Here is a 23,708-nt window from a genome sequence, read left to right as displayed (position 1 = left end):
ACCATCTAGCCACTAACCTACTGAGCACAGCGCCGCAGTGCACTGACTCGCCAATATCACTATATTCACCCTTTCTCACCATAACGGTGCCCAGTGTCTTAGTCACTTTCGCTCTCCCTCATTTTAATCTTTTCTCTGGCTATGCTACTCGTTCTCTCCCCCTTAATTTCCCCTCTCAAAAGCATTAGATGATTTTTTTTTTTTTTAGCAGCAGGAAGGCTCTTATTATTTTAGCCAAATATGTTAAAGTGACTCACTCTCTCTCTCTCTCTCACACGCACAGCAACAGAGGAAGGAGAGAGAGATGGTGCGGCAGCAACAGGATAAAGCTCCTCACCGGAGACTCGATGACATGAGACGAGATGAGGACAGGAGGATGGCAGAGAGAGAGCAGGTAACCAATCACAGCCAAAGAACTGCAGCCGGCCGGCCAATCGCGGCAGAGCGTGGGCATTCCACTCAGCACAGCTCTGGCCCTGGAATGTCTGTGGAGTGGTTGCCATGGCAGCAGGCTCTCAAACGCAGTGTGTGTGTGTGTGTGTGTGTGGGTGAGCCGTGTGCAGTCCTACATTCAATACAATTCAAACAGACAGAAACACAAAAGACCAATCAGCATGAATTAGTGCACAGTGTGCCACAGGACACACTCTTCAAAATGACCTCACATGTACATGCCTCGCATCACACTTCCTTCAGTTGTCCTGCTTAAAACAACCGCATACGCAACACATTCCTCAGAGTGACAGGAACCACTTGTAAACACTCGCTGTGCGCCATTTTAAGATTATAAAGCGGTGTGATGTTACGGCTCTACCGCGGTAGGTGAATGAAGCACGTGGAACAAATCTCTTCACTCCGTGTCTTCAGCCATTTTAAAAAGCCCATCAGAAAACTTCTTTAAAATGTCTGCCTCTTTCTTCAGAGGCTGCACACATACAGGTGTATCTGTCCACTCCCTCAAATATCTGTTTATTCTATCCTTTTGAGTCTATTCTGATCTGTCTCTTCTTCCTCCTCCTCCTCCACTGCTCCCCATTTCTCTCTCTATAGGAGTTTATAAGACATAAGCTGGAGGAAGAGCAGCGGCAGTTAGAGATACTGCAGCAGCAATTACTGCAGGAGCAGGCATTGCTAATGGTAACACACACCTTTCTTTCTCTTACCTGTTTCTTTGCTCTGGTCTTGTCAGTCCTCAGCCAGTTTTGACTCATGTTACGGGACTCCTAAATAGTGTTTTAATGATCAAACGACTGCTGGTATCAGAGTAGGGAATTTGGAACAGATTGTTTTTAAAGGGCTAGTTCACCCAAAAATGAAAATTCGCCATTTTGGAGAGTATCCACTGATACGTTTTCTACGTTTATTTACGCTTTGATTTGAATGAAAACAACGTATCCGTGTGGTGCGTCTGACACAGAACAGAATATGCTGTTTGCGTTCAGTGGATACTCTCCAAAATGGTGCTAGGGTGACGCGGAGGAGACGAATTGTTGAATAAAGTCGTTATTTTTGTTTTCTTTGCATACAAAAAGTATCCTCGTAGCTTCGTAAAATTACAGTTGAACCCCTGATGTCACATGGATTGTTTTACCGATCTCCTTACTATGTTTCTGGACGTTGATCATATTCATTACATTGCTGTCTATGGGAGGGTCAGAGAGCTCTCGGAATGCATCAAAAAATATCTTAATTTGTGTTCCGAAGATGAACGAAGGTCTTACGGGTTTTTATCGACATGGGGGCGAGTAATTAATGACAATTTTCATTTTTGGGTGAACTATCCCTTTAAATGTTTTGGAACAGGAGTCTTCAATTATTTTAAGAAAATATGCATTGAAAGAAAATACAGTATTAAGTTAAAGTTAACTAAAGTTAAAAAGCTAAAGCTAAGAAGCCCAAGTTGAGCTAAATGTTTCATTGACCCTCCCAAATTAAAATAAAGCAATAAGTAAACTTAAAATGTATATGTATATGCAAGTAGTATATGACCTTGTACCTTGTAAATAATTATTTAGCTATGTTAATGACTTTGCAATGAAAGCGTTAAAATCAATTATGTAAGTACATTTAAGTTCAGTATGGTACTGAACATGCTACCGTATAAATATGTCCTGAAAACATTTTTTCAGGATTCTTGAATAGAAAGTTCAAAATAACAGATTTTTTTTTAAACTGAAATCTTTTGTGACATTTATAAATGTCTTTACTTTCATTTTTGATCAGTCAAATGCATTTTTGCTTAAAGTAAAGTAAAGTTCATAAAAATAAAAAAAAAGAAACCTACAGACCCCAAACAGGTTCAACCTTCTGGGGTCTGAGGGGATTTTTGGGCCTTGGAGAAGTATAAACCTGATTTAGACCTCTGTTCTAAAGCAGAAGAACCTTTACTAAAGTGAAACTCATCAAACTTGGCTCATTTATGTGTCAAAACCCTGTGCGTGTTTTAGTCAATATATCATGAAGGGTTGATTTGATCGTTTATATTGCTTGGATTGGTTTCATTTTAAATTTGCAGTTTAATTGGGGATACGGTCAAAATATCAATATGCAACAACATGACATAATTACACACAATAATTACATCTCTGTGTACCCAATACACTACGTCTATTTTACAAATTGTTCAATTGCTTTAAATCTTTGAGGAAAGAATTGTACAGTACAGCTAAGGAAATGTTTTTCTTTCTTTGTTCAGTTTAACAGTAAACACTTTGTACCGTGTAAAACTCAAATAATCATGTTCTGTGTGTCATTATTCATTCATTCATAATTATTTCATTTGCATGTTGGGAAGGGGCATATGTTTGTGTGTGTGTGTGTGTGACAGTGTGCTGTGCTATGTAACAGTTTTTTGTGCCTGCAATTCCAGTAGTCACATTTTGCCAGTTAAAAAGGTATTAATTGTTTGTTCATATGTGTGTAGGAGTATAAGCGTAAACAGCTGGAGGAGCAGAGACAGTCAGAAAGACTTCAGAGACAGCTGCAGCAGGAGCACGCATACCTCGTCTCACTGCAGCAGCAACAGCAGCAGCAAGACAAGAAACCACAGATGTATCACTACAGCAAGAACCTAGAGAACAACAAACCAGCCTGGGCTAGAGAGGTACACTTGCAACCGGCTGAGGACAGTAGCTCTCTGAACTGAACTGTCAGAATATAAACTCCTATGTTTGGTTTCTCAGGTTGAGGAGCGCAGTAAACTGAACAGACAGGGCTCTCCTAAAATCTGCACTACAGTGTCTGATACCAATATCCAGTCCCGTTCAGAATCAATCAGCCAATCAGGAGCTGCACAGACCCCACCTATGCAGAGACCTGTGGAACCACAGGGTGGGCAGGGAAAGGTGTGCAACCTGTCTTTTTTTCCCCCCTTTGTAAATCAGTAAAATTTCAGTTTGGTAAACTCAGTATTCATACCTCCAAAACGGTGATAAAATTATTAGGGCTGTCAATTCAAGTACAATTCAGAGTGTTTTTTTGTTTAAAATAATATTAAATAATAATAAAACTGACCTTAAACTTTTGAATGGATAATAATCAGAAGTTCAGAATCAATCAGCCAATCAGGAGCTGCACAGACCCCACCTATGCAGAGACCTGTGGAACCACAGGGTGGGCAGGGAAAGGTGTGCAACCTGTCTTTTTTTCCCCCCTTTGTAAATCAGTAAAATTTCAGTTTGGTAAACTCAGTATTCATACCTCCAAAACGGTGATAAAATTATTAGGGCTGTCAATTCAAGTACAATTCAGAGTGTTTTTTTGTTTAAAATACTATTAAATAATAATAAAACTGACCTTAAACTTTTGAATGGATAATAATCAGAAGGAGGATGCCATCATTTCTGTTCTTTAATGCTGCATGCTCTGGCTAACTCTTTACTCTCTCTGTTTAATGACTTTCTTGTTTCTTCTCTTTCTTTCCTGTGGGGCCCACTTGCTTCCTCTGTAATCCTCCATCATTTTCGGGAACTTCCTCTTCACTTGCATATCCTGCGCTGGATCTTCTACCTTTCTCTGCTACCCAACCCCGGTGGCCTGTTTCCTTTCTTTGCATGACACAATCCTGATTCCATTTCTGCACAACTGCTTTACTGATTTCCACTCATCTAAACCCCTTTTGTAAAAACATCCTGACTTATCTGTCTCTCTCAAAAAAAAAAAACATTTCACTCTCCCACTTTTTTCTTACGTTGACATACTACTTTCTGTCTCGTCTCCACTCCTGTTCGTTCATCTGCCATAGTTCCAGATGGCCCACCTGGTGCCGTTAAAACCGTACGCCGCTCCTGTCCCTCGCTCTCAGTCTCTTTGCGATCAGCCCACTAAGACCATGTCCGCCTTCCCCACCCAGGATCCCTCTCCCACACCCACACCTCGTCCTCTACACTCCAGAGAACTAGTCCGTCAAAACTCTGACCCCACCTCAGAGACCCCTGCCCCTCAGACTCGGCCAGTGAGAGATGACCGGGGACCCTGGATCCGTCTTCCTGAGATTGAACAACCTCCTAAAGTAAGACAAAATAATCATACAGGTTTTGTAGAACTCATCAGGATTGGGCACTTAAAACAGCATGTCAAAATAGACAAATGGAATCAGTGGTTGCATATATCACACTTATTAATGTACAGTTTTCCCATAATTCCTCACCCCTTGTCTCTCTTTTAGATTCCCCAGAGAACAGCCTCCATAGCCACTGCACTGAACACAAATCTCTCCTCCGGCATCAGACACCCAGTTCGAGCAAGGTAACATACATACACACACATCCAGCTGTTACACAAATCATTTGACTGCACTGACTCCTGTACTGTGTGTTCTCTCTGTGTCAGTAATCCTGATCTGAGTCGCAATGAGCGCTGGGAGAGAGGAGATGGCATGAGCATCATGTCCAACCTGCCACAGACCGGCTCTCTAGAACGACACCGCATACTCAGTGAGTGTTGTGTAGATCAGGTTTTGCCAACACTGTGGCGCCACATCTCCCCGCAAGGGTAGTACAACCTGAAATGACCTATGTTGCGGGGACAACAGCTTAATTACCATACTAAATAATTTCTTAGTCAGACCCTCCATGATTTTGTGATTTTTCAATCATGGAATTTAAAGTGAAATCAAGCAAACTCTTTTTATTTATTTGCATCAGCATGCATTTTTGTTGAAAATGTTAACTTGAGAGTGGGAAAAACAATATTAGCTAATCAAAAACCATAATTCAGAGCCAAAACACATTAATCAATGTTCACCTGTCCTCCAATGCCTTGTGCATGGAGTACCAGGACCACGATTTCAGTGATTGTTCAAAAATATTTACAGGTAATTGTACGTGAAATTCTGGTGGGACTGCTTAGAATGTGAAAATACAGAAAAAACATCCATGGAATCTTTCCATTACAACAAAAGGTCATTTTTAGTGGAAAAGGGTTCTTTAAATTATTGAAATGTTTTTCGGACTAAGAAAATAATGAGTCTTTTAAGAAGTATTGATGAAAGGTTCTTTGGAGAACCCAAAATGGTTGTTCTGTGGTGAGAACCCATTTTTGGAATCTTTCTAATTGCTGCAGACAAAACCCTACACTCTTAAAAATGAAGTGTATTTAATGTTGTTGCGGGTTTATTTCAGGCTCATCCAAGATGGATTCCTCCCCCACCCTTTCTCATGACGGCCGACACAAACCAGGAGAATCCCGAACCTCATCCAGACCCAGCAGACCAGCGGTGAGATGCAGACACACGCATTCACATAAACATAAGAGTAGCATGTAAATACACACACTCATGCACATAGAGTCCCAAATCATTCGCCCGTGTCTGGTATAGAATGAACACGCTCAGCCCTCCTCTAAACACTAACCTCTGTTCCTTACATTTTCCTCCTCTCCCTTTATCCTTCTCACCCCTCTCTCCTCTCATCGATCTCTTTTCCTCCCTCTTCCTGCCCTCAGAGCTATAAGAGAGCAATAGGAGAGGTCAGTGCTCGTATCTGTGTATCAGCATGATGTCGGTCTGTGTTCTTGCATGATTACATCGTCTCGTGATGATGTTCATGTGGATGAGGCTAAATGTCAAATCAACATTGTGTTTTCCCATTACATGTTGAAAGTAATGAATCATAAAAATTTAATTCTGGGTAATCCCTGTATAAATCACATGATATTTAAGATATAAAAATATAAAAGCTGTCAATCTAATTAATTACAGTACGTGCGTGATATGCTGACGAATTAATCAAGTGAATCACAATTAATCACATATACTGTATTATTTTGTAGGGTGCCACAAGTTTGTTAAAATTTCCAAAGGGTGCCGCGACTAAAAAAAGGTTGGGAAACACTGCTGTATACTACCGTTCCGAATTTTGGGTTCAGTATGACTTTTTTTTTTTATAATTCTTTTATTAAGCAAAGATGCATTAAATTGATCAAAAGTGACAGAAAAGCCTTTTATAATGTTACAAACTATTTTGAATTTCTACAGTAAATTGATAATTAGAATTTTGAGCAGTAACTCGGTATATTTCAATTATTTCTGAAGGATCATGTGACACTAAAGACTGGGACAGCTTTGCCTTCACATAAATTACCTTTTAAATATTTTAATATTCAAATTAAAGTTATTTTAATTTGGGATAATCTTTCACAATATCACTGTTTTTACTGTATTTTTGCAAATAAATTAAGCTTAGCATAAAGTGAGCATAAGAGACCAAACTTTTGAACGGTAGTGTATATTTTCTGAATAATGCAGTAATGACCCCATTGACTTTGATTCTATGGACAAAGAACAGTTGAAACATCCTCTAAAATATCATATTTTGTCTTCACCAAAGAAAGCAAGCATTCATTTTTGGGTGAACTATGCCTTGAAGAGACATTCACACAAGATGCATTATGTACATCTTGGACCATTCTTTAGCGTCTCTCGTCTCTCCTCAGAAGTCTGTTGTCCTGTTGATTTCACCTGCACACCAGTCCACAACCCACCAGCATCTGTAGAAGGACAGTCCCACGCTCATGGTCTTTGTGTGACCACATTTACCCTCCCCAACTAAGATCCCATGCCCACACCCACACAACACCCTCCAAACTCTTAGATAGGTTTTTAAAGACGGAATGCATGATTAAAATCTTATGGTCTGATTCAATCTGGAGAGATCCAATGTGAATGTAATGATGACTACAGATATGTGGCGCGTGATGAAGTGTTTCTCACTTGCCTGTTGATTTCTTCCTCGTGTGAATGTGTCAGGACCACGGTCTGTACTCTAAGGAGCGGGCAGAGGAGCAGCCGCGGCCCCCGGTGAAGGCTAATGATTACTCCTCTTCCTCAGAAAGCAGTGAGAGCAGTGAAGAGAGTGAGAGTGGAGAGGGAGCAGAAGAGGAAAGCCCTACTGACCGGTATGAGACAATGATGTGTGAATATTTCACGGTAGTTTTTTGGTTTCATTTTTCACATTTTTCTTTCGATGTCTTTATCAGCCCACGTGATGCAGATTCTGACTCCGTTAACACTATGGTGGTCCATGAGGAGGAGGAAGGTGAAGGAGGAGATGAAGAACGTGCCGGAGGATATGGAGACCAAACCATGCTTGTACAGAGGGTAGGATATTTGTGTGTTTTTGTATGTGTATACTGTTTTTTTTGTTTTTTTCCTACATTACGACGACTAAATATCTTTATAATGTAATGTGTATTCAGGTTTCAGATCTTTACCCTACATTTTGAGTACATCCAGCTGTCCTCCTAATTGAAATAGTTAAGCATACCAAACTAGAAAATATGTATATGGATAGAAAATATGTATGTGTTTTTATCCATATACATATTTTCTAGTTTGGTATGCTTAACTATTTCAATTAGGAGGACAGCTGGATGTACTCAATGTGTATATATATAGAGAGAGAGAGAGAGAGAAATCCCTGTTGCTGATATCGTAGAGAGCAGAGTGGCTGGCATGTAATCATGAAAATTAATTTAAATATAATAAATAATGGGAAATAGCAGTGTTTACTAAAACAATTTCAAGTATTTGATCAAAATTAATCAGTTTGAAAATAATAATAATAATATATATGTTCTTGATCATGTTCTATAACCATGTTAATGTTATTTTATCAAAAGAAAAATGTAAAAACATGAAAAAAGGGGGAATAAGCACTGTATTAGCGGTATTAATTATAGTCATCGGAATAAAAATGTACAGTATGTTCCAGGGTTTGGGGTCAGTTTCATTTATTAAATACAGTAATATATATTTTAAATATTATTACAATACAAAACTGTTTTCTATTTGAATAAATTTCTAAATATAATTTATTCCTTTGATGGTAAAGCTGAATTTTCAGCAGCCAGTACTCCAGTCTTCATTTTCACATCCTTCAGAAATAATTCAGTATGCTGATTTGCTGCTCAAGAAACATTTCATATTTTTATTAATGTTGAAATCTGTTGGGCTGTTTATTATTTTTGTGGAAAGTCATACTTTTTTTTCCTATGATTCTTCAATGAAAAGAAAATTCAAATAAACAGCATTTATTTAAAATGTTAATAATTTCTTATTAATTTGTTAATACCTATGGGATTGCCTTATTAATGCAGCATATACTGTGTTATTGTTTCATATGTTCAATACCTACAGTTTGAGGGTTCCCATCAGTAGTGTCCCCACGATCCCTCAAAAAAGCTTTTGAGCCTTTGAGCTTTTGAGCCTTTGTGTGCATGCATGAAACTAAAATAATGAATTCACTGCTTTTTTCCAGTACAAATATGTGTTTGTTTCTGGCAGACTCCAGAGAAGCGTAGTCATAATGGATACACCAACCTACCTGATGTGGTTCAGCCCTCCCACTCTCCCACAGACTCTGCCTCCCACTCTTCCCCTGGGAAAGACTCTGCCTATGATGTGAGCTCTCTGCCCACCTAACTTTTAAAGCTTCATTCTCTCCATCTATATAATTACATCATATTTTCTTTCTTTGAGTCATTAACAAATATATTGCTCAATGTGTGTAGTTCATTGGTTAACTCCGATCATGCAATCAATTTCAGTATCAGTCCAGGGGATTGGTGAAGGCCTCTGGAAAGTCCTCTTTTACTACCTTTGTGGACCTTGGAATGTACCAACCATCAGGGGGCACAGGCGATAACATGTCTGTTGGAGGTATGGTATTAAATTGTCTGACAGTTACTGGGTATTTGTTTAAGATACACATCCGTTCAATGGTTTGGGGTAGGTAAGACTTTGAAAGAAGTGTCTTATTCTCACCCAAGCTACATGTATTTAATCAACAATATATTAAAAACAGTAGCATTGTGAAATATTACAATGCTTTCTATTTTATTATATTTTAAAATGCAATTTATTTCTGTGATGGCAAAGCTGAATGTTCAGCAGCCATTACTTCAGTCTTCAGTGTCACATGATCCTTCAGAAGTCATTCTGATCTGCAGATTTGCTGCTCAAGTAACATTTCTTATGAATGTCAATGATAAAAAGTGTTGTGATTTGGTAATATTTGATATTTTTTTTATTTGGTTTAATACACCCCTGAAGAAAAGTATTCGTTCATTTTTTATTAATTTTTTTGTCAGTCTTACTGACTCCAGACTTTGAAATGGTAGTGTTTGTTCACAGATTTAATACATTGGAAAAACATGAGAATAATGATCAGTATTTTAGTCTTGTTTTCTAACTAAAAAATACATGTAATAAATATACTTGAGAAACAAAATTTTGCAAGATAAGACTTCTCGTTTTAAGGATCCTTATATTTTTTTTAAAAGGAAAACAAGACAAAAAATTAAGAAATTGTTTTAAAAAATGATTGAGAAAATGTTTTTGCAGTGTAGGTCTGCGATCATTGCTTCATTGTTGTTAAAGGGGACATCAGATGCCCATTTTCCACAAGTTGATATGATTCTTTAGGGTCTTCATGAAAAGTCTATAACATACTTTGGTTAAAATTTCTCAATGGTAGTGTAAAACGACATCCTTTTTACCTGGTCAAAAACAGCTCTGTTCACAGCGACCCGTTTTGGTGCATGTCCCTTTAAATGCAAATGAGCTCTGCTCACCCCGCCCCTCTCTTCCATGGGGATGACAAGCAGTTCTCTGAGACTGTAAACTTTAGCTGCATTTAGCCATGGAACTAGCACATTATTAGGAAGGGCGATTTGCAAAGATGCATAAAATAAAAACTTATACTCGCTTCTTCTGTAGGTGAAGCTGGATCATGAATTATTCGCGTGAACATAAACACATTTAGGTAGATCAGGGTGCACATTCCCTTCAAAAACAAACGTAATCCAATGCGTCTTCAGCGGCTCAGGTGTCAGGAGTAAATGATGACTGCTATGTTCATTATTACATCCAACAACACCTCAATCGCTTAGGAGACATTCTTGTTTACCCCTGCTCCGGCATCGAAACAATGGTGGACTAATGACGGCTCACTCAGGGCAGGTCTGTGCTAAAATCTGAGACAGTGCTTATGATTTGAGGGGATTAAAAAAAAAAAAGCACTGGGTGTTTTTTTTTATCATTATATGTTGGTTGTGTACACACACTGCCAGCACAAATTTATGTTCAAACACCGTGTAAAAGTGAATTTTGCATCTGATGTCCCCTTTAAAGGGGTCCTATTATGCTCTTTTACAAAGTCTTGATTATGTTTTGGAGGTGTACTAGAACATGCTCTCATGCTTGGTGGTTCGAAAAACCCATTATTTTTCACATAATTTACATTATTAAAATACCTTTCTTCCCAGGCTGGCACAAACGGCTCGATTAGTTCCGGCTTTGATGAAGGTCCGCCTTCGAAAAAAAAAATGTGTTGTGATTGGTTAGCTGTATCTTTGAGATTTGTAACTTTCTAGATCTTTTTTATGCCCAAACATACACACTACACACTGACTAAAATTAAAAAAGTGAAAAAGCATAATAGGACCCCATTAAGGTACTGCTGACAGATGACTCAGTCACTCAATGCTGTGTTTCTCGGTTCTTAGCTTGTGTTGTTTGTGGGTGTTGTAGGTCTGGGCTCTCGCTTTGAGCAACTGAAGCTGGAGGTGAGGAAAGGCTCCATGGTCAATGTCAATCCCACCAACACTCGTCCAGTTAGTGACTCTCCTGAAATCCGCAAATACAAGAAGAGATTCAACTCTGAGATCCTCTGTGCTGCTCTCTGGGGTAAGAGATGAACAAGAGCGCTTTGTGTAGGTGTGTGTGTGTGTGAGCTTGCCCATGTTACTGATACTAACTACATATTTCATGACGGTATCCCAGCTGACTTTTCTAACAATCAGTGGTGTAGTGTGACAAAACACGTTAGATTATGTGGTAGATGAGTTCAGTACCACAATTTGAACACATGTAGACCTGATGTTGTAACAACTTAAGCTAGCGCACAAAGCAGAGACATGGTTAGGTTAGCGAATCGAGAGCACTCTTCTAAAATTTCCCTGATTTCAATTAGCATCGGGCCATTTTGGGTCATTTTAGTTTAATTTTTGTATGAAATGTGTGAAATTTGGCCCAATGATAAGAACTGGTCTCAGTGTCCCCGGTGTTAATTTCAGTCTCTTAAACTCTCCAGTACTACCAAATGTTCCAAATTGTTTGCACATTTTAGCTAATAACTTTTGAAGCAAGTGTCCTAGAAACAAAACCTTTCCACTGATTCATTGGGCCATGCCAGTGCAACAAGTGATTTCTGACCTCAATTTTCTGCCCTTTTGAGTTTCCTCTTTTCCAAACTTGTCCTGCTGTCATCGGCCTGTCACTTGGCAGTCAGATTATTTAAAGTATTTGGCACGATATGAATTGAGACAGGAAGAGTGGCTGTATCTGTGCTACACTTAGATGTACTGACATTAACTTTCTATCATCATTGCCTTAATTCCCTGAACATTCAAGACTAGTTTGGTGGCAGTGCCACCCTCTGGCCAAAGTGCATAAAATATGACCAAAATCATTGTAGTGTTGGAATATCGTGGCGTAAGGTCACGTTTCTTAGCTCCAAACATTTGAGGGCCTGTTAAATTCAATATTTTTTCAAGTTTCAGCATACAGCTTTTTTTCCCTTTTTTCTGCTACTCCTACAGAGAAGCCTGAAGCTTGACAAACTTTATTTTCAGAATAGCTCCCCTAACACTGTGTTTATGTTGTGAGGGTCTTTGTATATGTGTGTGTAATAGCTGTGTTTGTTCTGTCAGGTGTGAATCTGCTGGTAGGGACAGAGAACGGTCTGAAGCTGCTGGATCGAAGCGGCCAGGGGAAAGTTTATCCATTGATCAACTCACGCAGGTTTCAACAGATGGACGTTCTGGAGGGACTGAACCTCCTCATCACTATATCAGGTTACACACAGGCCTATTCATCAATTTACAAGTATCCATCTTCTCATCACTGTCAGGACAAATACATGCAGGCTGTTCATATTTATTATCTTTCTCTCAGGCAAGAAGAATAAGGTGCGTGTGTATTATCTTGCCTGGCTGAGGAATAAAATCCTCCATAATGACCCAGAGGTGGAGAAGAAACAGGGCTGGACCACTGTGGGAGAAATGGAGGGCTGTGTGCACTACAAAGTTGGTAAGTGTGCATGTATAAAGTGCTTAATTATGCACAAATTAAAGGCTACAAGAAAGTGGTGAAAGTTTACACTACTACTGGCTAGGAACGTTTAGCTACGGTAGTTCAAAAGACCTCAAGCAAACTATTTTGACTTTGGGCTCTAACTCTTCCAAAGTACTTCATGTCATATATCACCTTTGTTGTGAATGTTTTTGTTTATTTTCCCAGTGAAATATGAAAGGATTAAGTTTCTGGTTATCGCTCTGAAGAATGCGGTGGAGGTTTACGCCTGGGCTCCCAAACCTTACCACAAATTCATGGCCTTCAAGGTAGAGACATGAGTTGTATTGTTTTATTTATTATGTACACAGCTTACATGAGGATTACTGGATATTCCAAAATTTTAAAAAAGTTCAGAAGTTTGGGTCAGTTGGGGTGTTTTTTTAAGAAATTAATTCTTTTATTCAGAAAGGACACATTAAATTAAGCTTGACAGTAAAAACATTGAAAATGTTACAAAAGATTTTGATTTCAAATAAATAACTTTCTATTAATCAAAAAATCCTAAAAAAATGTATCACATTTTTCACACAAATTAAGCAGCACGGCTGTTTTTTTAAAACATTGATGATAAGACATGTTTCTTGAGCACTAATTCAGCATTTTAGAATGAATGAAGGATCATGTGATACTGAAGACGGGAGTAATGACAACAGAAGCTATAGCCATCACAGGAATAAGTCACATTTCAAAATATATTCAAATAGAAAACAGTTCTTTTAAATTCTAATAATATTTCACAGTATTACCATTTTTACTGTATAAGAAAATAGCATATGAAGTTTCAAAACCAATAAAAAAGGACCAAACTTGTGAAAGGTAGTGTAAGTAATAAATAATGATTTACTCTGTTAAAGGTAATAGAAAGTAGCCAATTACCAAATAGTTTGAGACAAGTATGCTTCTTTACATCACTTCCTTTATAATAATATAGCAAATGTGACAAACTCATTATCTAATTGTTGGGATAGGTGTTCACGTTATCATTCCACATAATCTTTGTAATGTGCTATAGTTTCATACTCTTGCTTATTTGTATTTCTTCTCAGTCATTTGGAGACCTGCCACATAGGCCTCTGTTGGTTGACCTCACAGTGGAAGAGGGTCAGAGGTTAAAGGTCATCTATGGGTCAAGTGCTGGCTTCCATGCCATTGATGTTGACTCTGGAAACAACTATGACATCTACATTCCTGTACACGTGAGTTAAGCTGTCATGTGAAAATTTTTTCACAAGAATACACTGGATCACATGGGAGCGATCAGTGATTTGTGGGTCAATTGGAAAATGAAGAGAAAAGTTTTATAGCCCCTTTAGAAAGATAAATCTCCTTGGACCTCTTGTCCTCTCTTTGACTCCCTCTCTGTGCATCTGTCTGTCTGTAGATCCAGTCACAGGTGACTCCTCACGCCATCGTATTCCTGCCCAATTCAGATGGGATGGAGATGCTGTTGTGTTATGAGGATGAGGGTGTTTACGTCAACACGTATGGGCGTATCATTAAAGATGTGGTGCTGCAGTGGGGAGAAATGCCCACTTCTGTGGGTAAGTATGCACACACACACGTGTACTGTGCTCTCATATTCTTTTTGCAGAATTGCAAAATTGGTTAAAATGATAGTCTTTTCTGGATTAAAGCACATTAGCTTGAATTAATCAGGAGAGGATAGCGTTGTTCCAGTAGATATTTTTGTTGCGCATATGCATTAAAGATAGTATTAATAAAGTGAATGATAAAATATTCTTATGTCTTTGTATTTTGCGTATTAATAAAGTGAATGATAAAATATTCGTATGTCTTTGTATTTTGCGTGTAGCCCACATCTGCTCTAATCAGATTATGGGCTGGGGAGAGAAAGCCATAGAGATCCGTTCTGTTGAGACGGGACACCTGGATGGAGTCTTCATGCACAAGAGAGCTCAGAGGCTTAAGTTCCTATGTGAAAGAAATGACAAGGTGATCAGTTTTCACAGACACGCACACAGACACATGCGGCACTTCACACAAATAGGGCTTCCTTTTTTTTTCCCAAAAGAAAAGTAGATACTAGAATGGATACATAACCAAACCTCAGGTGGAGCAAATAAAGTTACAGTTCTTTTAGACAAAAAAGTTTTTTAGATTCTGTTCAAGTTCTATGATGTCTGCAAGTTTTGCAATTCTGCTGCCAAAATATGGAGGTCACACTTTATTTTAAGGTCCAATTCTTGCTATTAACAAACCATTAACTACGACTTTTGCCTCAAACTCCTAATTTGCTGCGTATTAATAGTTAGTAAGGTAGTTGTTAAGTTTAGGTATTGGGTAGGATTAGGGCTGTAGAATATTGTCATGCAGAATATGTGTTTTATAAGTACTAATAAACAGCCAATGTGTTAAGAAGAGGCATGCTAATAATCAACTAGTTTATAGTGGGAATTGGTCCCTATAATAAAGTGTTATCAATATGGAATTAAATACAGTTTAAAATGTATATTTTTTTAAAATTACATTTACACTTATGTATTTGGCTCCAAAGCGACTTAAGTTGCATTTAAGAAACACATTTATATTTTGTCATTTCATTCTTTCCCTGAAAATCAAACCTGTGACCTTTGGTAGCTACTAGGCTTGCCGTGATAGACGGAGCTGATTCACACGTCGATTAACCGGTGGGAAAATTTCCTCACCGTCACAACCCTAGTAGCTACCTCTATTGTTTGAGCTACAGGAAAGTAAGATTGAGAAAATGGAATGAGATTGTCCCGTAGAGAACAAATTTGTTACCTAAAGGGCGTCAAAATTTTTAGGAATGTTACATTTTTTGTAATAAACGGTTGCATACAAAATTTGGGACAAGGGTAAATATTACATTTTGGTCATTAAGGTAATAAGTAAAATGATTTTTTAAAAAATATATTTACTACAATATCAATTTAATAGAATTACACAGAAAAATTATCTTTTCATTAAGCTTATCCACTTTACACTGTTAACTTTTTTTTTCTTTCAGGTGTTTTTTGCGTCAGTGCGTTCTGGTGGCAGCAGTCAAGTCTACTTTATGACCCTCAACAGAAACTGCATTATGAACTGGTGAAAGAGCTGCCACATGAACATAGATTCTGCTGTGTGCACACTTGCAAACACTGAAGAGATAGTCCTCACACACAACAACATCCACAGACACTCTCACACTCTGTAAATACACACACACACATACAGTTATTTACTTCACATCTTCCTGAAAACACTCCTTCACCATTCTCCTGTGATCTCTGAGCCAACTGTACAAGGCATACGTGTGTCTGCCGTGAGCACGCTGCTGACCTCTGACAGAGCAATGTTGTGTTCATCTGATTCCACATGGGTTAGCTTTCAGCTCACTGGGGCCAACGTTCCTCACTGCTAATATTTGTGACCTTTCTAGGACCAGACAACAAGACTAATTGTACATTATTCTACTAGAAATGCGTGTAAACTACGAGAATCGTTCAACTGTCGTGCGTCTTGTGACGCAGCAGTGGCGTGCGTGTGTTTGAGAGACTTTATAAGCTACTTTGAGTAGCAGAAACACCTTGAAACTGCAGTGGTGTGAGGTGGTACTGCAACATCTGTAATTTTCCATTTCAACTGTATAGTGTAGTAGTCGTTTGTTCTTGGTTGCATTCAGAGTTTCATATAAAAGTGATATAATGTTTTCTTTCGACAAGTAGAAGTTTAGAAATTGATTTAAAAATATGAGTTTTAACATATTCTGAGACGGCTTCCCTTCCGAGCAAGGGAAGGTTTTTCGCTTTCTTGATGTATAAACAATAATCTGACGCCTGTGTCACCAAACTGTTTGTTCGATGGAAACGGTGGTGGCTGCTTACGGAGCAGAATCCAGCATTTTGCTTTTCCACTAGTCACCCACAATAGAGCAACAGTCTCTGGTTTGGCTTTTCAAAGCACTTTTTTTCATTCTACGTGGGAAGTATCATCATATCTACTACAGTTTGATATTCTCTGTACGTAAACGTATTTGGTATTACTCCTACTTTTATTATCTGCTGTTTTATAGCTGTTCTATTGCAATACGTGCTGTGTGCTCGTTCTTGTTCGAAGTTTTACGAGAGAGTTTCTTTTGGGTTGTTCTGATTTTAGACAGGAAGATACAGTAAGTTACTCCGGATATGACTGAAAACGTTTGGCAGCACAAACGTATAGTTCTGTTGTCACAATGTAAATTGTACATAGCAGCCGTGATCGTATTTAGATCTTATTTGTATTCAGTAAGCATATGATTTTTGATGCGTTCAATCACTACACGACTGCGTAAAACAATTGAGTCTTGTGTTTGTGCTGTCAAAAGTGCTTGATTGCTTATGGAAGGTGTAGTTTTTTTAGGCAGGCTTGTAGTTCATCAGGGATGTGTGCATTTGATCAGACTTTTTTTCTTTGAGATTTGGACCCCACCATTTTTTAGCAACACAAACGTCATGTTTTAGATGAAGACTTGGGTGGATTGGAGCAAGAATATTCTTTTGTTTATCTGACAGTGTGCAAACGAGCTGCGTGCATGCGTGTGTGTGTGTGTGTGAGTATCAGTGGGAAATATTAATCAGTAACATACAGTAGGATCAGTATAAAGCAATAGTTTAAGGATTATTGACTGGTTTGTGCCTGGTGTTACTGTCTCCAGCTCTGCAATACTAGACCAGAGATTTTTCTCAAGCTTTTCACTCCATGCAGATAATCTACTTTTACAGCAGTATTCACCTAAAAAGAATACCTTCACAATCTAGTCTTTTCTCTTTCCCTATTTGATGAAGATGGTCTTATACCATTATATCACTTATAAAGTGCTGCCTTTTTACGAAAAAACATATACACTAATCACAGTACATTTGATGCACTTTGTCCCTCCTAAATATTTTCCTAGTTAACACTAAATGATTAGCTCTGATTTGTTCAGTAGCTTGTGATGGTACAATCATCATCTGTTACCTAATAGCCCCTCCCACCGGACATATTGTCTGCTGTCACAGTCTAGACGAGCACTAAACACCGATGACACATTTAGCAAGTCATTATTAAAATATGGCGGCGCAACACTTCACATGAATAATTATAAATTGTTGCATTGCAGAGAGAGATGGGGGCTTATAGTTTGAATTCGCATCATCTGTAAGTGAGCAAAATTAAATGCTAATGTGCCATTATAACAGATTCGCACTTTCTGAGAGTTACTTCGTTTGTGCCCCTCATCCTTACTGTCTTTCTCTCTCTTGCTGTAGAACGTAAGCATTTTCTTGCTTAGTAAATCAAACTGCCATGTTTACTGAAATAACAGTGCCTTGGATTGGGGTTGGGTGTATTTGCTTGATTGTGTGCATGTGTGTGTGTGTGGGAGAGCGTTGAGCATGTGATTGTTTTAATAAGAACTGAAGTTCAGGGATGAGAAAAGTCCAGTGCGCAGTTAGGGGTCTTGTGCCAACAAAGTGCACTTAAATTGACAATAGCCAGAGCACCAAGACAGGCTCCTCTCACTCTGTTTTAGCACAAAAGCCATGCCATAAAGAGTTAATTCCTCCGGTTTGAAGGCAGCGCGTTCCTCAGATGTTTATTTAATACCATATTACAGTCCAAACGCCCTTCAGTTACATGACAAGACGAGCTCTTTGTTCTGGAGTGCGCGATGGTGATGCTTGTAGCTCGCATATCGTTTTGCCAAACAGGGAAAGCCTCTGGTTTTCATGCCGGAGGTCCACAAAAGGTTCGAGTTGTCATGGTGAAGAGCTGCTCGCATGCGTGTGATATAACAGTCCCCAGCATTCCCAAGAACTCTTGGAATTTAGTGAGATTTTGCCTTTATGCTTAATAGTAAATGTGTATAACAGCGTTCACGCTACTGGATTGACAGAATTTATGTTTTTATAGCAAAATTATGATATAACGAGTAACAAATTTAAACTGAGAGGAAATATGCTTTATAAATTAGATAAAGAGTTTATATTAAGATTACCATTGCCTGTCATGATGATGGAAATGAATGGAGGAAAAAAAAAATATATATATATATATACAAAATCCCTGAATTCTTCTTAACCTTTTTTTACCTAGATGTGAATCTATAAAAATAATTAATGAACGTAACCTTATCAATAGGACTGAATAAATGAATGCATTGTTATATAGCATTTTTCTGGCTGAAGAATAATCACTCGAGCACAAAGCTTCTCCCCGTACATACTGCTGTGCGTTCAGTTAGACTCGTCTCTCTCCTCTCTTTTTCCCAGCAAGTGTTATAAAAGAGAGCATGTGGGTGTGTGACTCTGCATGTGTGAATAGGAGAGCTATTTCTAATCTGTTCATTATTCCCTCAGAGGAAAGAGAGCGGGGGGAGAAAAGACAAGACCAGTCGACAGCGATTGAGGGCCAGTGTGGTCAAACATACTGTACACACATCATCACTGGACTCAAGCCACACATGCGACTCCAGTCATGTTTGTGAATGCCGCTGACGACCAATTGAACGTTGTAGTCTTTCTACGGCAGCTGACCACAGTCCTGAACTCGTGTAAAAGCTCGTATTGATATCTGATCCAGTGTGTCAGGGGTTGTTCTGAAGGTACATGCGTTGTTGACTTTACTGTGGACATTATTGAATGTAATTGGTTTGTTTTATTCTGGTCTATTAAACTGATCTGTTGGATTGAAGGCTTGTAAGAGTTTTACAGAATCCATGGTTTAGGTGCACATGTAAAGATGATATTTTACACTCCATCCCCCACATTTGAAGAAATGTTTATCATTAAATGCTTTTATATCCAACGAGAGCATAATTGTAAACCAGTCGGTCTTTAAAAAGCTAGACTAGGTCACGTGTGTAGCGGTCTTCGAGAGATGCAGAGCTGTCTGGTTTTCGTTTTAAGGTGTTTGAGGTATTTATCTACTCTACATGCTATTAGCACTATGCTAACAAGTGGCATTTCTCTCGTCGTTCTCTAGTAATACAAAGTTAATCCCTTAGCTGATTTTTGTAAAATATTTCCTACTCCAAAGAATGGTTTGTAGTTCTTTTACGTTGTGCTTTTGGTTCAAACTCATAGCAGTAGCCAGGAGAGGTTAAAGGTTGTTTTTGGAGGACTTGATAAAGTTGATCCTCTGTGATGGGTTGATTATCATTCTTTTCATTTACTTTTTAAACGTTTTTATGTTTCGGAAAAAAATAGTAGATGTTTTTCGGACATATTTTTAGTGTTTCTGTTTAGGAGAGGGAGTGCTTCAGATGATTTTAAGTCTTAAAGATTGAATGCATTCACAAGTCTGTAATGTCTCAATACAGCATTATTTGAAAATTAAAAATAACTTGATCTCTGTTAAAATGGTGTAACTCTTTTTATTCCTTCAAGCTCATTTTATTAGATTTTATTAGTTTTTAAACAACGTATTTACATTCACTTGTTTGAATCATCTTATTAGCTCATTTACTTTTATGGCATGTTAGATAATTATTAAATAATGTAAATCTCAGATGAGTCAATTAATTGTTTTACCATAAACACACTATAAATGCATTCTGTTTCCTGTGACTGAGACCGGATCCAAGTCAAACAAACAAGTGGTTCTCAAGTTTCTGATTGGGTTGTAGAAGATATTAGAAAATAAATTTTGATAACGGTAACGTGAAAAACTTTCCATATTTTGGCCCAAATTTATCACATGCAAGTGTGCAGTATCACACTTCAGTTGGTGTTTATGCTTTTATAACACTGTTTAAAAATAACTTGATCTCTGTTAAAATGGTGTAACTCTTTTTATTCCTTCAAGCTCATTTTATTAGATTTTATTAGTTTTTAAACAACGTATTTACATTCACTTGTTTGAATCATCTTATTAGCTCATTTACTTTTATGGCATGTTAGATAATTATTAAATAATGTAAATCTCAGATGAGTCAATTAATTGTTTTACCATAAACACACTGTAAATGCATTCTGTTTCCTGTGACTGAGACCGGATCCAAGTCAAACAAACAAGTGGTTCTCAACAAGTTTCTGATTGGGTTGTAGAAGATATTAGAAAATAAATTTTGATAACGGTAACGTGAAAAACTTTCCATATTTTGGCCCAAATTTATCACATGCAAGTGTGCAGTATCACACTTCAGTTGGTGTTTATGCTTTTATAACACTGTCAGATTAATCTTTTTGCTTGTCCAGTGTGAAGTCTGGGTCCTTACATGAAACCAGTTGAAAACCCCTTTTATGAATTGAGTAATTTCAAATAACTAGTATTTAAACATTTTTGTGAGCAGCCTGTGATCACACATTTAGTGGCACAGATTTGTATTTATTTATTTTCAGTTTTCTTTATTCTCCTTAGGGTGCGGCACACAGGAAAACATGAATAAAAGCTTTTTAAAAAATGTAAATTCTAAACAAAAATGAAAGACAAAAATGTCATTTAATTACTTATATACTGGAATATGCCGGCATACGCATCTATAAAAACATGGGCTACATAAAGTGTGATCTGTATCAACTACAGATGGGTTGGGTACATCTCCTTCATCTTTTCAACTCTACATGCTCATGGAAACATCAGTACTTTAGACTTTGAGTATAGAAGACAGAATGGAAGTCAAAATAAAAAAAAGAATGCTCTTCAATGGATCAACATCCACCACTTTGAGCTCAGACTAAATATGAAGCGTCAAATAAATGTTTTGGATTGTACGCTCAAATTAGATAACTCACTCAACGCACATTCCTCCAAATGTACTTGTGTCTCTTAGTGAAGGTACCATGTAGTTCCAGCAAACCTTAAGTAAGGGAAAAAAAGTGTGTGTGTGTGTAAACATTCCTATTTCAAACTTGTGGTCCAAACCTACCTATAGTGTGACTGTGTATAGAATGATGTGGCACTGAAAAGATTTGGTGTAAACATATAACTAATTATATATATTATGTACAGGTTTTGTTAGGCATGTGTGTCTGTGTAGGCAAGTGTACATCATATGTACAGTAAAGTACATATATTGTGTATGATGAGTGAATAATGTGTACAATATGGGAGCTGTGTGTGGTCAGTTCCAGATCTTCAGGAAGCTGTCCCAGGAACCTGTACACACAGCCATGCCATCATCTGTGACCCCAAGACAGCTCACACGATTGTCATGGCCAGCCAGCACTCCTGTAAGAGATGAGTGTGAAGGGTTAACATTTGGTTTATATTGGGTCAGTACAAAACTCATACTTTAATAGATTTCCCACCTCATGCACCATGACCTTTACATATACTACCAATCGGTAAGATTTAAAAAAAAAAAAAAAAATTTTTTTGAAAGAAGTCTCTTATGCTCACCGAGGCTGCATTTATTTCATCAAAAAGACTTCAAAAAACATAATATTGAGAAATGTTGCAATTTAAAAGAACTGTTTTATCTAACGGTTTAATATCTTTTAAAATGTCATTTATTCCTGTGATAGCAAAGCTGAATTACTGCAGTCTTCAGTGTCACATGTTACTTCTGAAATCATTCTAATATGCTGAATTTGAGCACTTGCTATCAAAAGAGTTGTGCTGCTTAATATTTTTGTGGGAAAATATTTTGTGCTAGTTTTTCAGGATTCTTTGATGAATAGAAATTTATTTGAAGATAATTTTTTAAAATCGACATCTTTTAGTAACATCATAATTATACCATCACTGTTGATTAATTTCATGCATCCTTGCTGAATAAAAGTAATAATTTTTTTTTTTTTAATCTTACTAAAAATCAAGTAAACTAATGATAAAAATATAAAGAGCATATTAAAATAAAGAGCATATTAAATTTTTTAATTAATGTGCCATTTGAGTATTGTATTTTTAATACTGTAAATATAAAATATGTACAAAGTATCCACTATAAGCAAGTGTAGCAATGCAACAAACCTATCTTGCACTATAGGCAGCTCTGTTGATTTTAGTACGGCAAAAATTTATATTTTAGTCTAATGCAAGAATTTAGTGCTAAATACTGTATTTTACCTTTTTTTTTTTTTTTTTACAAACCTGTTAAATCTTCTGCCTCTAAACCCTATAGATCTCACTATTGTTCAGGGACCTCACAATTCACAAATAAACCACTGTGGTTACTGTACTGCCGCAAAATAATAACGCCAGTATGTTCACCTGCTCGGTCTCCCTTCATGGCGTCCCAGATGTTGCAGTTAAAGTCATCGTAGCCGGCGAGCAGCAGACGGCCAGAGCGGGAGAAGGCCACAGAGGTGATGCCACAGATGATATTATCATGAGAGTATAAACACAGCTCCTGATCCGCACGCAGGTCAAACAGCCTGCAAGTGGCGTCATCAGAACCAGTCGCAAACGCACTGCCGCTGGGGAAGAACTGAGAGATGAAGGAGAAAATAAGTCAAAAGGAAAGGTGATGTGTTTTTGTTTAAGCAGTGCATTTACTCACACAGACAGCGTTGATGTCTGACTCGTGCCCGGTGAATGTCTGTCTGCACATGCTGTCTCTGATGTCCCAGAGCTTAATTGAGGCATCACAGGCCCCAGAGATGAAGGTCCATGAGTCTGGAGCCAATGACAGACTCATCACATCTCCACTGTGACCTGAGAACAGCGTGGTCTGCTGACCTGTCTCCACGTCCCACAGAGCGCTGGAACAAACACAACTGGAAGGTTAAAACGTACAACCTGCACAGATATTATTCAACTATATAAGTAGAAATTTAAAACAAAACTTGTAACTGAACAGTGTGTTTGACTGCAGTGATTCTCAACTGGTCTAATTACGGACAGCAGGGAAAAACGCTGATAGATGCAAATAATAAAACACAACCATTTTATCATGTGCAATAAACCGGCTCATGCTTCCCGTATCATTTTCTGTTGATGTTCAAACAGTTTTGGTGTAAATTCATCTATCTGCATGTTATTGGTCAAACTACTTTTCGATCATTACCTTCAGCAAGCAAAACAAAGGAACCTTCAGGAAAACAAAGCCAAAACAAATCCTGGCCAAAATAGGGTGACCATACGTGCCATTTTCCCAGGACGCGTGTCCTGGGAAAATGGCACGTATGGTCACCCTATTTTAGTAAAA

At 37.9% G+C, this 23,708-nt stretch overlaps 2 protein-coding genes across 11 annotated transcripts in view; one reads left to right on the top strand and one right to left on the bottom strand.

The window, feature by feature from the left end:
• Positions 1-19,656, top strand: part of mink1 (misshapen-like kinase 1) — a 51,437-nt gene extending 31,781 nt beyond the window's left edge. Inside the window, exons 12-33 of one of the 10 annotated variants that reach the window (XM_016560619.1) lie at positions 284-394; positions 1,051-1,137; positions 2,924-3,103; positions 3,183-3,262; positions 3,545-3,626; positions 4,352-4,510; positions 4,667-4,746; positions 4,831-4,934; positions 5,622-5,716; positions 5,944-5,967; positions 7,247-7,395; positions 7,477-7,597; positions 8,783-8,899; positions 9,046-9,157; positions 11,030-11,185; positions 12,211-12,354; positions 12,455-12,589; positions 12,800-12,900; positions 13,681-13,830; positions 14,016-14,175; positions 14,448-14,587; positions 15,624-19,656. In XM_016560619.1, the coding sequence (XP_016416105.1) occupies positions 284-394; positions 1,051-1,137; positions 2,924-3,103; positions 3,183-3,262; positions 3,545-3,626; positions 4,352-4,510; positions 4,667-4,746; positions 4,831-4,934; positions 5,622-5,716; positions 5,944-5,967; positions 7,247-7,395; positions 7,477-7,597; positions 8,783-8,899; positions 9,046-9,157; positions 11,030-11,185; positions 12,211-12,354; positions 12,455-12,589; positions 12,800-12,900; positions 13,681-13,830; positions 14,016-14,175; positions 14,448-14,587; positions 15,624-15,707 (2,571 nt within the window). In that variant the 3' untranslated portion in view covers positions 15,708-19,656. Of the gene's footprint in view, positions 1-283; positions 395-1,050; positions 1,138-2,923; positions 3,104-3,182; positions 3,345-3,544; positions 3,627-4,243; positions 4,511-4,666; positions 4,747-4,830; positions 4,935-5,621; positions 5,717-5,943; positions 5,968-6,933; positions 7,210-7,246; positions 7,396-7,476; positions 7,598-8,782; positions 8,900-9,045; positions 9,158-11,029; positions 11,186-12,210; positions 12,355-12,454; positions 12,590-12,799; positions 12,901-13,680; positions 13,831-14,015; positions 14,176-14,447; positions 14,588-15,623 lie in introns of those variants that run through there. The other 9 variants (XM_016560612.1, XM_016560614.1, XM_016560616.1 and 6 more) reach the window with 9 other exon arrangements.
• A 1,388-nt stretch (positions 19,657-21,044) lies between these two features.
• gnb2 (guanine nucleotide binding protein (G protein), beta polypeptide 2) overlaps positions 21,045-23,708 on the bottom strand; it is a 10,348-nt gene continuing 7,684 nt past the window's right edge. The window contains exons 8-10 of the mRNA XM_016560611.1: positions 23,061-23,262; positions 22,772-22,988; positions 21,045-21,787 (exon numbers count right to left, since the gene is read on the bottom strand). Coding sequence (XP_016416097.1) covers positions 21,681-21,787; positions 22,772-22,988; positions 23,061-23,262 — 526 coding nt within the window. The 3' untranslated portion in view covers positions 21,045-21,680. The remainder of the gene's footprint in view (positions 21,788-22,771; positions 22,989-23,060; positions 23,263-23,708) is intronic.

The sequence above is a fragment of the Sinocyclocheilus rhinocerous genome, unplaced genomic scaffold, assembly GCF_001515625.1.
Source record: "Sinocyclocheilus rhinocerous isolate Xijiao unplaced genomic scaffold, SAMN03320098_v1.1 scaffold77, whole genome shotgun sequence".
Classification (NCBI taxonomy): Eukaryota; Metazoa; Chordata; class Actinopteri; order Cypriniformes; family Cyprinidae; genus Sinocyclocheilus; species Sinocyclocheilus rhinocerous.
This window is presented reverse-complemented; position numbering and strand designations above follow the sequence as displayed.